Raw genomic sequence first — 13,684 nt, 5'->3', positions numbered from 1 at the left:
ACAGCTCGCAATGTAATATGCGGCAGGCGAGGCTGCACTTGTGTTCTCCCTCGGGGCGCCCCCTCCATCTCCCCCTCCCCTGTCTGACCTGATTCGTTCCTCCTCCCCTGTGTCTGACCTGCCTGCTGCCCCCGCCGCTGCCAATAAGAAGAGAGACAGTAGGAGGAGGAGGAGGGGCTGTGGCCACTGCGCCACCAATGAAGATAACTGACCTGAAATACAAATACAGGAGGCGGGTGCCGGAATCAAATAGCCGGCACCCAACCTTTGTGACAGGGAGCTGCGATCAGCTGCAGTTGAGTTAACCCTTCAGGTGCGGTACCTGAGGGGTTAACTGCCGCTGATCGCAGCTCCCTGTCACAAAGGTCGGGTGCCAGCTATTTGATTCCGGCACCCGCCTCCTGTATTTGTATAAGAAACGTTGGTGGCACAGTGCGCCCCCCCTTCCCCCAACACCCCAGTATAAGAAACATTGGTGGCTCAGTGGGAAGTGCCAATGAGGGTTAAAAAAAAATAAAAAAAATTAACTCACCTCCTCCAGTTGATCGCGTAGCTGCCGGTCTCCTGTTTCTTCAGGACCTGTGGTGACGTCACTGAGCTCATCACATGGTCCATTACCATGGTGATGGATCATGTGATGTATCATGTGATGAGCACAGTGATGTCACCACAGGTCCTGAAGAAAGAACAGGAGACGATCAATTGGAGGAGGTGAGTTAATAATTTTTTTATTTTTTAACCCTCATTGGCACTGCCCACTGCGCCACCAATGTTTATTATATTGAGGGGGGGCGCACTGCACCACCAATGTTTATTATATTGGGGGGGCGCACTGCGCCACCAATGTTTATTATACTGGGGTGTTGGGGGGGCGCACTGCACCACCAATGTTTATTATATTGGGGGGGAGCACTGCACCACCAATGTTTATTATATTGGGGGGGCGCACTGTGCCAATGTTTATTATATTGGGGGGGCCCACTGCGCCACCAATGTTTATTATACTGGGGTGTTGGGGGGGCGCACTGCGCCACCAATGTTTATCATATTGGGGGGGGCGCACTGCGCCACCAATGTTTATTATACTGGGGTGTTGGGGGGGCGCACTGCACCACCAATGTTTATTATATTGGGGGGGCACACTGCGCTCATGTTTATTATATTGGGGGGACGCACTGTGCCAATGTTTATTATATTGGGGGGGCGCACTGCGCCACCAATGTTTATTATACTGGGGTGTTGGGGGGGCGCACTGCATCACCAATGTTTAATATATTGGGGGGGCCCACTGCGCCACCAATGTTTATTATACTGGGGTGTTGGGGGGGGCGCACTGCGCCACCAATGTTTATCATACTGGGGTGTTGGGAGGGGCGCACTGCGCCACCAATGTTTATTATATTGGGGGGGGGGCGCACTGCGCACAACGACGGGTTAGGGAAATTTCACAGCAGAGTGCGCATGCGCTGGGAGCCTCGCCGGCGGTTAGGGTAGGGAAAAATTATGGGCCTGTGCACAGGTACGGTGATCGGATGGATGTTCTCAGCTGGACACCGGCCGACACTGCGCATGCGCTGGGAGCCTCACCAGCGGTTAGGGTAGGGAAAAAGCACTGGCCCGTACGTAATTGTTCCCTTCCCTAACCGCTGGTGAGGCTCCCGGTGCATGCGCAGTGTCGGCCGGTGTCCAGCTGAGAACATCCATCCGATCACTGCGCCTGCGCACTGGCCCATAGTTTTTCCCTACCCTAACCGCCGGCGAGGCTCCTGGCGCATGCGCACTCTGCTGTGAAATTTCCCTAACCTGTCGTTGTGCGCCTGCGTGGCGCTGCACACCTCCTCACGTCATGTCCGGTGCGACCGGAAGTGACGAAGGTAGGGAAATCTCACGAAGTAGGGAAGTATAACATTACACCGGCCTTTGGGGTGTGCGGGCTGGTAACTACTTGGTTGGATAGTCAGCCAGCCTATGCCATGATGCCAGCAACAAGCAGTGTTTTTTTTTTGGGGGGGGGGGGGGGGGCGCCACAAGGTTAGCTCGCACAGGGCGCCTGAACACCTAAGGCCGGCCCTGCTAGACATAACAACACACCCTGTACATAAACCCTCACCAAACATATACAAGGGAAGGATGAGGAAAATACAGAAGGATAACATCGGAAAGACATTGATGTCCCACTAGGTGGCACTCACACTGGACGATGGCAAATCCAGACAAGGAGCATAACTCCAGCACACACCAAGGCTGGAGTACAACTGACTCCTGGCCTCCAGCCACAGGTATAAGAAGCGCCTAGTGACCACACCCAGAAAGGTGGTTAACCCCTCATGCACCAGCCAGGGAAGGAACAGGGGAACCAGGAGCAGATCACATACATGCAAATAACTACACGTTGCCCCTGGCAACGGCATGCATGGCAACGTGTCACGGCTCACCACACCGAGACCGTGACACTGCCGTGACAATTGGCCTCAGTTATCATGTTAAATGTCCAAGTTCATGACAGTACAAATTAAACAAGTATGGCTTGTTTGCCAGGAGAAAGCCTCTTATTTAAAAAAAAAAAAAAAAAAAAGCACATGGCAGCATGGCTTCTATAACTTTTTCTTACTGATGATCTATCCTTTTGATAGGTTATCAGCATCTGATCGGCAGGGGTCCGACATCCACCCCATACAAACTGCCAAGCACCTTGTAGTCACTGAATCTACCACAAACTGCTTTGTATACCAAACTATTCTAGAGTCAAATGGTAGCTATTCAGCAGCTAAAGCTTTGCTGAAACTGGGTCATACAACAAGACAATGATTTGAAGAACACCAGCATGGCTGAAAAAGAGAAAAATAAAGGTGCACCAATGGCCTACTTCAGGCATGCTCAACCTGCGGCCCTCCAGCTGTTGCAAAACTACAACTCCCAGCATGCCCGAACAGCTTACAGCTATCAGATTACAGCAGGGCATGGTAGGAGTTGTAGTTTTACAACAGCTGGAGGGCCTCAGATTGAGCATCCCTGGCCTAGTCGAAGTCCCGTTCTCAACCCAATTGAAATGCCTTTGCAGGATCTAAGGAGAGCTGTGCTTAAAAGAATGTCCACAAACCTCAATGAACTGAAGCAACTATGTAATGAAGAGTGGGCTGGAATTCCTCCCTAATGATGTGAGGCACTTATATAGTCATACAGAAATTGATTATTTCAAGTTATTGCTCCTAAGGAAGTTTTACAAGCTATTGATTTATGGGGTGTACTTAGTTTTTCACATATAGCTTTTCCATTTTGGCTTCATTTTTGTTGAATAATTAATGACATAGTGCAGGGATGGCCAACCTGAGGCTCTCCAGCTGTTGCAAAACTACAACTCCCACTATGCAATGCTGTAGGCTAATAGCTGTAGGCAGTGTGGGCATGCTGGGAGTTGTAGTTTTGCAACAGCTGGAGAGCCTCAGGTTGGCCATCCCTGACATAGTGGAATCTCGTGTGGGGTTCAACTGAGGTTGTATTCACCTAATTTTAAGACCAGATTTTTTAAAATGATATCCTGATACATAAAACCATAGAATTCAGAGGGTATACTTTGTTTTTCTCATTAAACATATAACACTTTTCAAAGTTGTGATAACACACAGATGCACCTGATTAAGAGGTTAGCACAACCTTGAAATGCATTGTGCGTTATATATATATTAGGCACAGGAGATTTCAAAGACTGGCGTAAAACACTGGTCTTTGATAAATATCCCCCAAGCACATTTTGCCCAGACTGAGGGGGCGCATCTTTGGACTATGAGAAACAGGATGGTCATTTTTAACAATTTGCCTGCCATCTAGGCCGTTCTGATCTCGCTGTTAGCAGGTGTTGGAAGGAATGGTTATATGAGGGCACGCACAGCAAACAGGCTCCAGACAGCCCACCAGTACAGAGTATCTTTTGATCCACCGACAAGCTCAAGCAGCTCTCACAGTTTGATTGTCCATTATCCAGACACAAGTGGCGCCTTTATTACACACCTCTGTCTCTTGCTGGCATAAGCAGGCGGAAATTTGGTGTCATGGCGCCCATTACATGTCTTGTTTTTGACAGTCAGCCACCATTGCCTTCTTTTACAATGGTGTTGTAATTGAGAAACCGGAACTGCTATGGACTGGAACCTTATTGTCTTTAGTGATGAATCCAGGTTCTGTTTGGGATCCAACAACAGTCGGGATTGAGTATGGAGTCCTCATGGTGAGCGCTTCAATCCTGCCTTTGCTGTGAAGCAACACACTGTCCCAACTGCTAATGTGATGATCTGGGGAACCGTGGCAAATGACAGTCGGTGGCCTGACTTCCAACTCCCATTTTTCAGCAGAATAATGCTCATCCACACATGGCAAGGGTTTCCCAGGAATGACTCAGATTGCAAATTTTCATTGTCCTACGAATCTACAGATCCAGCAGCAACATATGTGGGCAAATGTGCCACAGGATAACCATAGGGAACTCCATGCCTAACTGTACCTCCTCTTGTATCTAGAGGTGGCCCAACAGAGCCTCCTCCAGAAAACTCCGCAAACATTTAATCAATGATTAATCTGCCTGGCCCAATGGCCCTGCCCACACCACTCCAATTTGTACAAAAATTTTGTGCATAAATTGCATTGAAAAAGTCACAAACCCAGGGTCTGCAATGTTTTTAAGTCAGTTTTCTAGCATATGGGGATGATAAATCTCTCCAACTGTCATATTGATGGGCTTCAGGTTGTACCATAACATAGTCATCAATGTCTGATAAGAGAAGGTCTGGTTGGTGCAGTGCCGTACCCTCTTTGTAGTTTTACCATTTATAGCTTTAAATTAAATATTGTGGTAACTTTCAGTATCTGTATACTGTTATCTGCTTGCATTGTGACATATAGTGTATACCCCCATTATTTCTCTATATCTTTAAAAATACCACACTGAATTACTTGATGCTGTGCTCTGTATTAGCAGGTTGTCGCTTGTCTGCCCTTGAAGAAGAAAACAAATTTCACACAAGGTAAAGTACAGTTGCATCATGCTACCACTAGGCGGCTCTAGCCAAAGGAAGACTTTAGATAACAATTTGGATAGATGCAAATGATAGATGATGACCAGGATAAAGTGTGACTGTCATAAACTACTGTCTTATATTTGAAAATTATTATTGAGAAACACTAATATCGTGGACGCTATAGATAAACTTGTTGCAGGAAAATAATCTACATTTTGTAATAACTAAAGGTCCTAAAAGGCTGACCAAATGTTGTCCCACGTCATTGTCCTGTGTAAAACGTCTGCTGATAACAATGTGAACAATTGTAAGTAGTGAGTAAATTATTTGGCCGTGTGAATGTCCTCAAACGGTGGCAATTGACACCTTACCGATGTAGTAGAGTTTAACACTCAAGCTTTCTGAGATTTCTGAGATGTGTTATCTAAACTAAGCAAACACCTTCGATTGCTTTTCAATGACTTTTGTTTCAAGATAACGAGATGATTTAAGAAATTTGAGTTAAGAGCTGGAGTGCTAACCCTGCTACATCTGTATATTGTCAACTGATGTTCATTAAGGTGGATTTACACACATAGATAATTGGGTCCTGCGAATGCTTGTTCCCGACAATCTGCCTGTGTAAAGGTACAGCAGATCACTTAATGGACGAGCGAAACACTCATTCATCGGGTTAAACTGTCGTTCGTGTAGGCCAGTAAATTATCGTCTCTGCTGTCTAAACAGCGATCTGCTGCCCAGAAACAATGCAATGTATGAGGACGAGGGATCGCATTAGCAATCCCTCATCCTGATACTGTGAAGGTGATCACTACATGTAAAAGCAGAGCTTCACCTCCACTGAATGAGCCGATGACTATCGGGAAAGAACACTTCCTTCTGCTGGTCATCTGGGCGTGAAATGAGCCAAAGTCGATCTATTACAGTAATAAATAATAGAACACATAAATTCTGTTAATACTTCTTTTTTGTGAAGTTTAACACTAACATATACTGTATAAGATAATATAGATATTTCACCATTGCTGTGGGAGTCAGCTGTTCATGGATGAAAAATTATCAAAAGGTTTGTGAGGATCACATGAAGAGTATTGAGAATGGCACAGGATGAGACTTCAGCCAATTACCTCTTACTACATAATAGTGTTGAGCGCGAATATTTGAAAAGCAAATTTTTATCGCGAATATCTGCACTTTGAGAATTCGCGAATATTTCGAATATAGTTCTATATATTCGTAATGATGAATATTCTTTTTTTTTTTTTTTAGCACAGTACACATCAGGTGATCATCCCTCCCTTCTTCTAGCTTGTGGGCCAATGAGAAGGCTTTGTCACAGCTTAGCAACATCCCTAGCAACCAATAGAAAAGTTGCCTACCCCTTACTATATAAGAACCTCCCTAGCAGCTATTTTCTAAAGTTTATTGCAGTTACAGCAGTGTCCTTGCTGTCCTCTGTGCTTTGTTGTATTACATTAGAACTTATATATATATAATTCAGATAGTTAGGGGGAGATAGTCAGTGTAGGTTAGATTGATCTATAGTGTAGCTGATATTGCTGAAAATTCGCAAGCGCGCCCATATTGGAGCACTCTATCTGCATATAAAGCTATTCTAATGTTTTGCCGTGTCAACCATTTTCTCCAGTCTCAGAAAACTTATACCAGCTTGAAAAATGTAGCATAAGTGACCCACGCCTGCATTCGCATTACGCGAATATTATATTGCCGATTTTTGCAATCAAGAATATAATCTCGAATTCGCGAATATATGACAATTATTCTACAAAATATTAGCGAAATATCGCAAATTCGAATATTGCCACTGCCGCTCATCTCTGCTAGATAAATGCATTTTCTCTGCGCTTTATGTCATCTTCATAAAAAAAATAGGGGGTCATTTATGATCAGAAACACATCTATATTAGGCATATTTCTGGCGCATATTGATGCACAAAGGTTATTTGCGCCGAAATCTGCATTTTTTTCCCCCACTCACGCCAGGTCTAAAAAAGGGGGCCCATGTCATTCGTCATTTTCTACACCTGTTTTAGGCATAAAAAATTGTCTAAATGTAAGCCAGCTAGGAAGCTAGCTGGCTTACATTTAGACCGAATATTGCCCCTGCTGTTTATCACTAGTTGTGAACAGGTACTATTTTTTATGTCGCAAATGATATAAGGTAAAAATGATATATCATTTTAATATTACAGCATGTTCCATCAGATGCCGTCTTACTGAGCTATTCTTCACTAGAGGCATTGCTTCTAACGGGGAATATCTCCATAATAATGAACTGTACAGAGACGCCATACACATCTATACACCACCGCTCCATGCTCGTTCTCTTCATTCAGCTGCTTTCCTCTACATGGAAGCACTGATTGCTTATAGTGGGCGTCTGTGCCATAGGGATAGCCTATTTATTCCATCACAGTGCACTACAGAGATGCCTTCCTAGATCTCCTACAACATTATTAGCAGTCCGTGTGTTATGTTCATTTGGTGGTTCAAAGAAATTGGAAGGAAGAGCGTTAATTTTTATACTTTTTTTTCATTAATTACACCTCCTTTCCTCAATGGTGTCCTAAGTGGACACCTACTTTGCCTATCCTTGCTTCCTGGCATTAGGGTGACGTACAAGCTACAGGAAGGTAGTTCTGGATTGTCTTCGTAGATGTGATTGTTGCAGACCAGGATACCAGATGTTGGAGATACAGTAGATCTGCTTACCCTTCTTTAATCATGACGCCACTAAATGAAAATGTGGAAATCAAATACTAATTTGTGACCACAACCCAAGAGAGTACTTGAATCAAAGGTTGTGAGTTGTGCTCATGAGAAGGGGTGGCTTTACTAATCTACTGTATCACTAGGACACCTTTGGTTGTCTAATAGGTCATCTTATACTGCTGTCCTAGTGACAGATCCCTTTAGCTTCTGTTACATATTATGACAAGATAAAGTGGCTGGCCGGTATCTATTTCTTATAATTCCAAGCAGAGCTATAATCCTATCCTACACTGGCCATATTATGACTACTCTGAAATATATAGCCAGCATTGCGGTTTGTATGGCAACTTACTGCCTCGAAAAACAGGATGATTATAGAATAATGCCTGCTTCTGGGCTTCTTCTGTCTACACTCTCGGTGCGCTTCTTGGGCTATAATTAAGGGAATTGTTTTACTACTGCAGCATTCTCAACGTTTTTTCACTTTGCCCCGTATTCCTTCGGCCTATGAATGTCCTCTATTGTCTCTTAGATGTTTAATTTTCTTAGTGACTTGTGAAAGTAAACAACGTCTTGCCCAGTAGTGTAGACTGCTTTAGAAAGCACTTCATACTTGACAAGTCCTTATTATGTGTCTGAATAACAGCAGTCGGAGAGACTGGCACCCACAATGTATTTCCAGCCAGTTTTCAAACCTCCTGCCTCCTCCATGGGATTCATTAAAGACAAAATCAATCCTTCCACATCCAGCGCGCACCCCTGTTGCTAGGCAATTATTTTACAAAGATTGCTGGAGCACAGGCTGGCGCAGAGTCAATTGCATCCTATATAGCATCCTTCCATTAGCATTGTGCGGCTGTCTCTGGTGTGGGCAGAAATGCCAATAAGAGCACAGCGTCTCCAATGCATGCAGCGTCTAGGCTTGTTTTCAACATCAGTCTCAAAAAGGCATGCACAGAAGAATCTATCTCTAGTAAAAGCCTCTCTATTGGCAGCCTGCTCAGATACACATATCATGCAAGAAGACGCAATCCACGCCAGGGACTGGTGTTAGGATGATTTAATGGTCCAAATAGATCTGTAATCTTCTGTACAGTTCAGCTCACTCGGATCAATACACTAATAGAAACTATTGATTGATTTGCTGGTGGACCTATGCATATGGTTCAGGTAATATTGTGTGTAATACGCCTGGAGTATGGAGGTCGTCTGTCACTTATGCTGCAGTACCACATCTATCTTCATGTAAATTTCCATTTCATGTGGCACCTTTGTGTTTAAATGATGATAACATTAAGGAAATATGGGAAACTCTATATACCATGAGAATGGAATGCCAGTAAGGCCCTGGCCATATCATGTAACAGGGCAAATGATACATAAGGTACAAAATATTAAACAAAAATAACTATGGAAATATATGTAATATATTTTTTTCCATTTAAAAAAACATTTGGATCCCTTTCACATATAAACAGGACCCATCACAGTAAGGCCTTATTCACACGTCAGTGTTTTGGTCAGTAATTTCCATCAGTGATTGTGAGCCAAAACCAGGAGCGGAGCCTCCACAGACATAAGGTATGAGGGAAAGATCTGCACCTGTTCTGTGTATAGAGCCGCACCTGGTTTTGGCTCACAATCACTGATGGAAAACACTGATGTGTGAATAAGGCATAAAGGTTCTATATGTTCATATACCAATGAAAGCGAGCGGGGATCATCCTAAACGACTCACCTGATGCTGCTCTTTGTTGCTATAGGAACAGTGCATTGTTCAGTGTGGAACCATCAGACGCCCGGTTGTCAGGATTCAGTTTCCAGGATACGCAGTAAGCAATTGTGTAGAACCATGATATAACCTTACAGCTCAACATGTTGTGATATATGTTAGGAAGATGGAATTGTATTCTCCAAATGTTTGGCTCTTCACCAGTCCATACAACTCAAGATCCATTTCACCTATTGTACACTTAGCTTTGGCAAAAGTCAATTTCAAGTGTGGCATGTGAATCCATCCACTACATCCTGGCAAATTACAAACTGCTTCTCTGATGATATATATTATGGGGGTCATTTATTAAAACGCCGGCCTTAATAACTCCTATATTTGGCGGTGGATCCGCCAAAGTTTTCAAGAGGTGCAGGCCTCTACATAACTTCGGCACATCCACTGCCAGTTCTAAATGTAAGACCGCTTCCTAGAGAATAAGAGTGGAACAATTTAGTAATATACATCTATTTAAACTTTTGCTTGTAGACCTTTATTATATCCATACAGTAGCCTCTCTCTAAAGAAAAAAAATTATACGGCCCATTTTATTCCTGTAAAATGCCTCCATAGGACAGCTGGATAGGACTAAACATGGCATCAGTCATGTGCGCCGTCATGTGACCCTTGCAAGTATCATGTGACCTTGCATTCATTTTAACTGCCCAGGTTTCTAATAGGTGAATTGTAGTGTATTGAGGAGTGTATTGGGGAGCAGAACATATACAGTATATACAGTATTACTACCTGCAGCAGAATCTCATCAAGTTTATTAACATCACAACATCACCTAGAGATAGGCAGAAATTTTACAACATCACCTAGAGACAGGCAGCCATGTAGAATACACCGAGTAATGTAGTGACTGTAATAACCACAATACAAGAGATGATTCCAACTATACTTATCACATGAATGTGTCCTGTCTGCTGCACATGTATATCACACTGCTGCTCCCTGAATGTCAAATCTCAGCAGTGGAAGTCCAATGAATGAGACTTCCACAATCCCAAGAACAAGTTAGTGTTGGCCGCAAGTTGGGAGAAGGTTGCAGAGAACGTTCTGAATGAGGAAAATAAAGATGTTTCATGGACACCACTGATCAGTGTATTTTTGTGTGTCCTATTGACCTATTAATAAACTCTATATTGGGAAACCCACATTTGCAAACCATTTCAAGAACTTGGCAATATTTGGCAGCTATATCTTATCTAGGATTTGGTTACATTTCATCATCAAGCCTAAAAATCCAATTGCATTATTATATACACCTCCAATTTAACCCTTGTGCACAGATTAAGATACATGTTTGCTCTTACATTCTCAAATGTGAAAATTACTCAGAAACACAATTCTCTCTAGTTGGGCCTTTTAGATTTAGCAATTGTGATTTACAAGCTTCTCTGCCCTGAGTGACAGAAACCTGTATTATTCAAGATACAAACCCAGACAGGAACTTCACATTCAAGGCAATCCATTAGAAGGATATACTTATATACCCTTGTTGTCTAACCACAAGGTCACTGTGCTGATGGGAATAGATTAGTTTACAAGAAAGCCACAGAACAGATTAGAATAGAACAAATGTATTTTATACAGTATTCCAGTTTGAGCAACTGAAACCATCGCTGTGGATAGCTGAACATTGATTAAAAGATTTAAAGTAACCCCCCCCCCCCGGTTCAAGAAACCAGCACCGTAACCTCCTTTACATGTTTTTAGTTGTCGATCCTCTAATTCCCAGGTTCTTCTACGTCCATGCACCACTTCTCAGACTACCTGATGTACACTGTGCATCGTAGCCTAAAACACCTCCTACTTGTCCAGCCCTGCTCACATGAGCAGTTCAGGACAATACAAGGGTAGGAGGAAATGTTATGGTCTATCAAATGTACAGCATTCAGTAGGCAATCAGAGGAGCGGTGCAGCTACCTTGAATGGCAGAAGAGGAGCCCGAAAATTGGTGGATCTGCAGCTAAATGAAATGAAAAGTCGCCATGTAAAAGTTCTGTCAATGCCCTGGTTAATGTGAAAAAATAAATCTTGCCCCGAAGGGTTGCCTTAAAGATCCCAGATGAATCAATTTTTTTTTTACATATGTGTTTATATTGTATACCATATGCTGTCTAGTATCATGACTGGGATTTTGCTGTAAGATTGGTCTCCTCAACCAAATGGCTATGCATATAATGCAGGAGCAGACCTAACAGGACACCTTCAGAGATTGGGTAGTTCCCATAACTAGTGGAATGATTGTGATATTAGCAAGTTATAATTTCATAATTTTATGTTGCCGATCTCTATAAGGCCTCTTTCACACGGGCTTGTGCGCCCCGTGGTCGTGCTGCGGCCCGCCAATGCACGAGCACAGTCCGTGGGGCAGCCGCAGCGGATGGTGGACCCATTCACTTGAATGGGTCCGCGATCCGGCCGTTCCGCAAAAAGATAGGACATGTTCTATCTTTTTGCGGAACGGAAGTACGGGACGAAACCCCACGGAAGCACTCTGGATTTGCGGACCCATTGAAGTGAATGGGTTCGCATCCATGATGCAGAATGCCCATGGAACGGCACTTGTGTATTGCGGATCCGCAAATGCGGTCCGCAATACGGCAACGGGGCGCACACACCCGTGTGGAAGAGGCCTAAGACTGGGCCAAGAGAAAGTTGCCTCTCCGTTCACCTCACCCCATGGATGGTGCACTTTGGTGACTACAACTACGACTTATTTTTTATAGAATTTTGACAGCATTTTAATCGATTTTTTTTTATATTAAATAAAGGAGTTTTTCCCAAAGAGAGAAATGCTCTTCAAATTAAGTAATAACTAAGTATGATTTAGGCATGATGTTCCAATTGCATGTTGCTACTGTGATACATATTGGACTGATAATGAATGTAACCAATGTTGTGCCTCTGCAATAGATCTGACCTTGCCTACCTTTAACAATAAATGTATCTGTCTGTTTTGTAGTGGAGAGACCTGATGCTTATTCATGAAGCCTATCCTTCTTCACTGTTCTGCGACTGCAAGTGGATGCGATCTCAAGATATGACATCTCCGAAGTTACATATCATTTTTTTAAATAAATTTTTGTTATATTTTTACAACTAATGCCACATGAACTGCAAGAACAATCAACAGATAACGGTCTTATCTCGGACCACCCTATTAACTACAGTGCTGCTTGCCTAGTACAGTTGCCGCTGAGCTCAGGTCAATAATTTGCATCCAGTGGCCGAATGGCCATAGACCCTACAGGAAAATTTCCCAGTGGGCCGATACCCATGGGGCCACAGAGTCCTCCTTACTGCCTCTGGCCACTCCAGGCACATAATGATCTGATGCTCTCAATATTAATTAATGCTGTATTGCTGCCCTCGGGATAGTGATATCGTTTAATACTGCAGCGGAGTATGGGATACCATAGCTCTCTACCCCAGTGATCCTCATAGGACACAGGCCACTAAATGAGGCAGTGTACAAATGATGCAAGGACGCAGGCTGAAAGGGCCTGTGGTCTGCACCAGAGACGGGATCTCAGGATGGGACTCAGGTATTTTATTCATTTCCTTCTTCCCTTGGCCACTTGGGGAGCATACTATTGGGGCACTATAGGGGCCATTACTAAAGGCAGTCCAGGCTTCTGGGGAGGTATTGTGTGCTGCACTGTGGTATTTGGTTCTGCTCAGGCAGTATTTTGTGTTGCCCTGCCTTCTGTCAGTTTGGACCTGCCTACAGCATGGGGCCAATTTAATTTTTATTTTTTCCCAGGGCCACTTTAAAGGGGTTGTACAGCCTATTTATATTGATGACCTATCCTTAGGATAGGTCAGGGGTAGGCAACCTCCGGCACTCCAGCTGTTGTGAAACTACAACTTCCAGCATGTATATTTGCTCTGCTCTTCTAAGAACTCCCATAGAAATGAATGGAGCATGCTGGGATTTGTAGTTTCACAACAGCTGGAGTGCCGAAGGTTGCTGATTCCTGGGATAGGTCATCAATATCTGATCAGCTATTTGAAGAGGTGCGAGTGCTGCTTCCTCTTCATTACACTAAGTGTTGTCTCCCCTGTAGCTGTAACGTAATTACAAGTGCCGGCTCCATTTAAGTGAATGGAGCAAGTATTTGTAATTACATTGCGCTTCCGAGACGACGGACCGTGT

The 13,684-nt window shown here is 43.7% G+C and overlaps 1 protein-coding gene across 1 annotated transcript in view; it reads left to right on the top strand.

Moving 5' to 3' along the window:
• TMEM154 (transmembrane protein 154) overlaps positions 1–12,673 on the top strand; it is a 63,243-nt gene extending 50,570 nt beyond the window's left edge. The window contains exons 5-7 of the mRNA XM_040418550.1: positions 4,973–5,018; positions 9,509–9,577; positions 12,491–12,673. Coding sequence (XP_040274484.1) covers positions 4,973–5,018; positions 9,509–9,577; positions 12,491–12,503 — 128 coding nt within the window. The 3' untranslated portion in view covers positions 12,504–12,673. The remainder of the gene's footprint in view (positions 1–4,972; positions 5,019–9,508; positions 9,578–12,490) is intronic.
• Positions 12,674–13,684: the final 1,011 nt, after the last annotated feature.

Source organism: Bufo bufo, chromosome 2, assembly GCF_905171765.1.
Source record: "Bufo bufo chromosome 2, aBufBuf1.1, whole genome shotgun sequence".
Classification (NCBI taxonomy): domain Eukaryota; kingdom Metazoa; phylum Chordata; class Amphibia; order Anura; family Bufonidae; genus Bufo; species Bufo bufo.
Note: the sequence above shows the minus strand (reverse complement) of the source record. Positions and strands in the feature narration are given on the sequence as shown.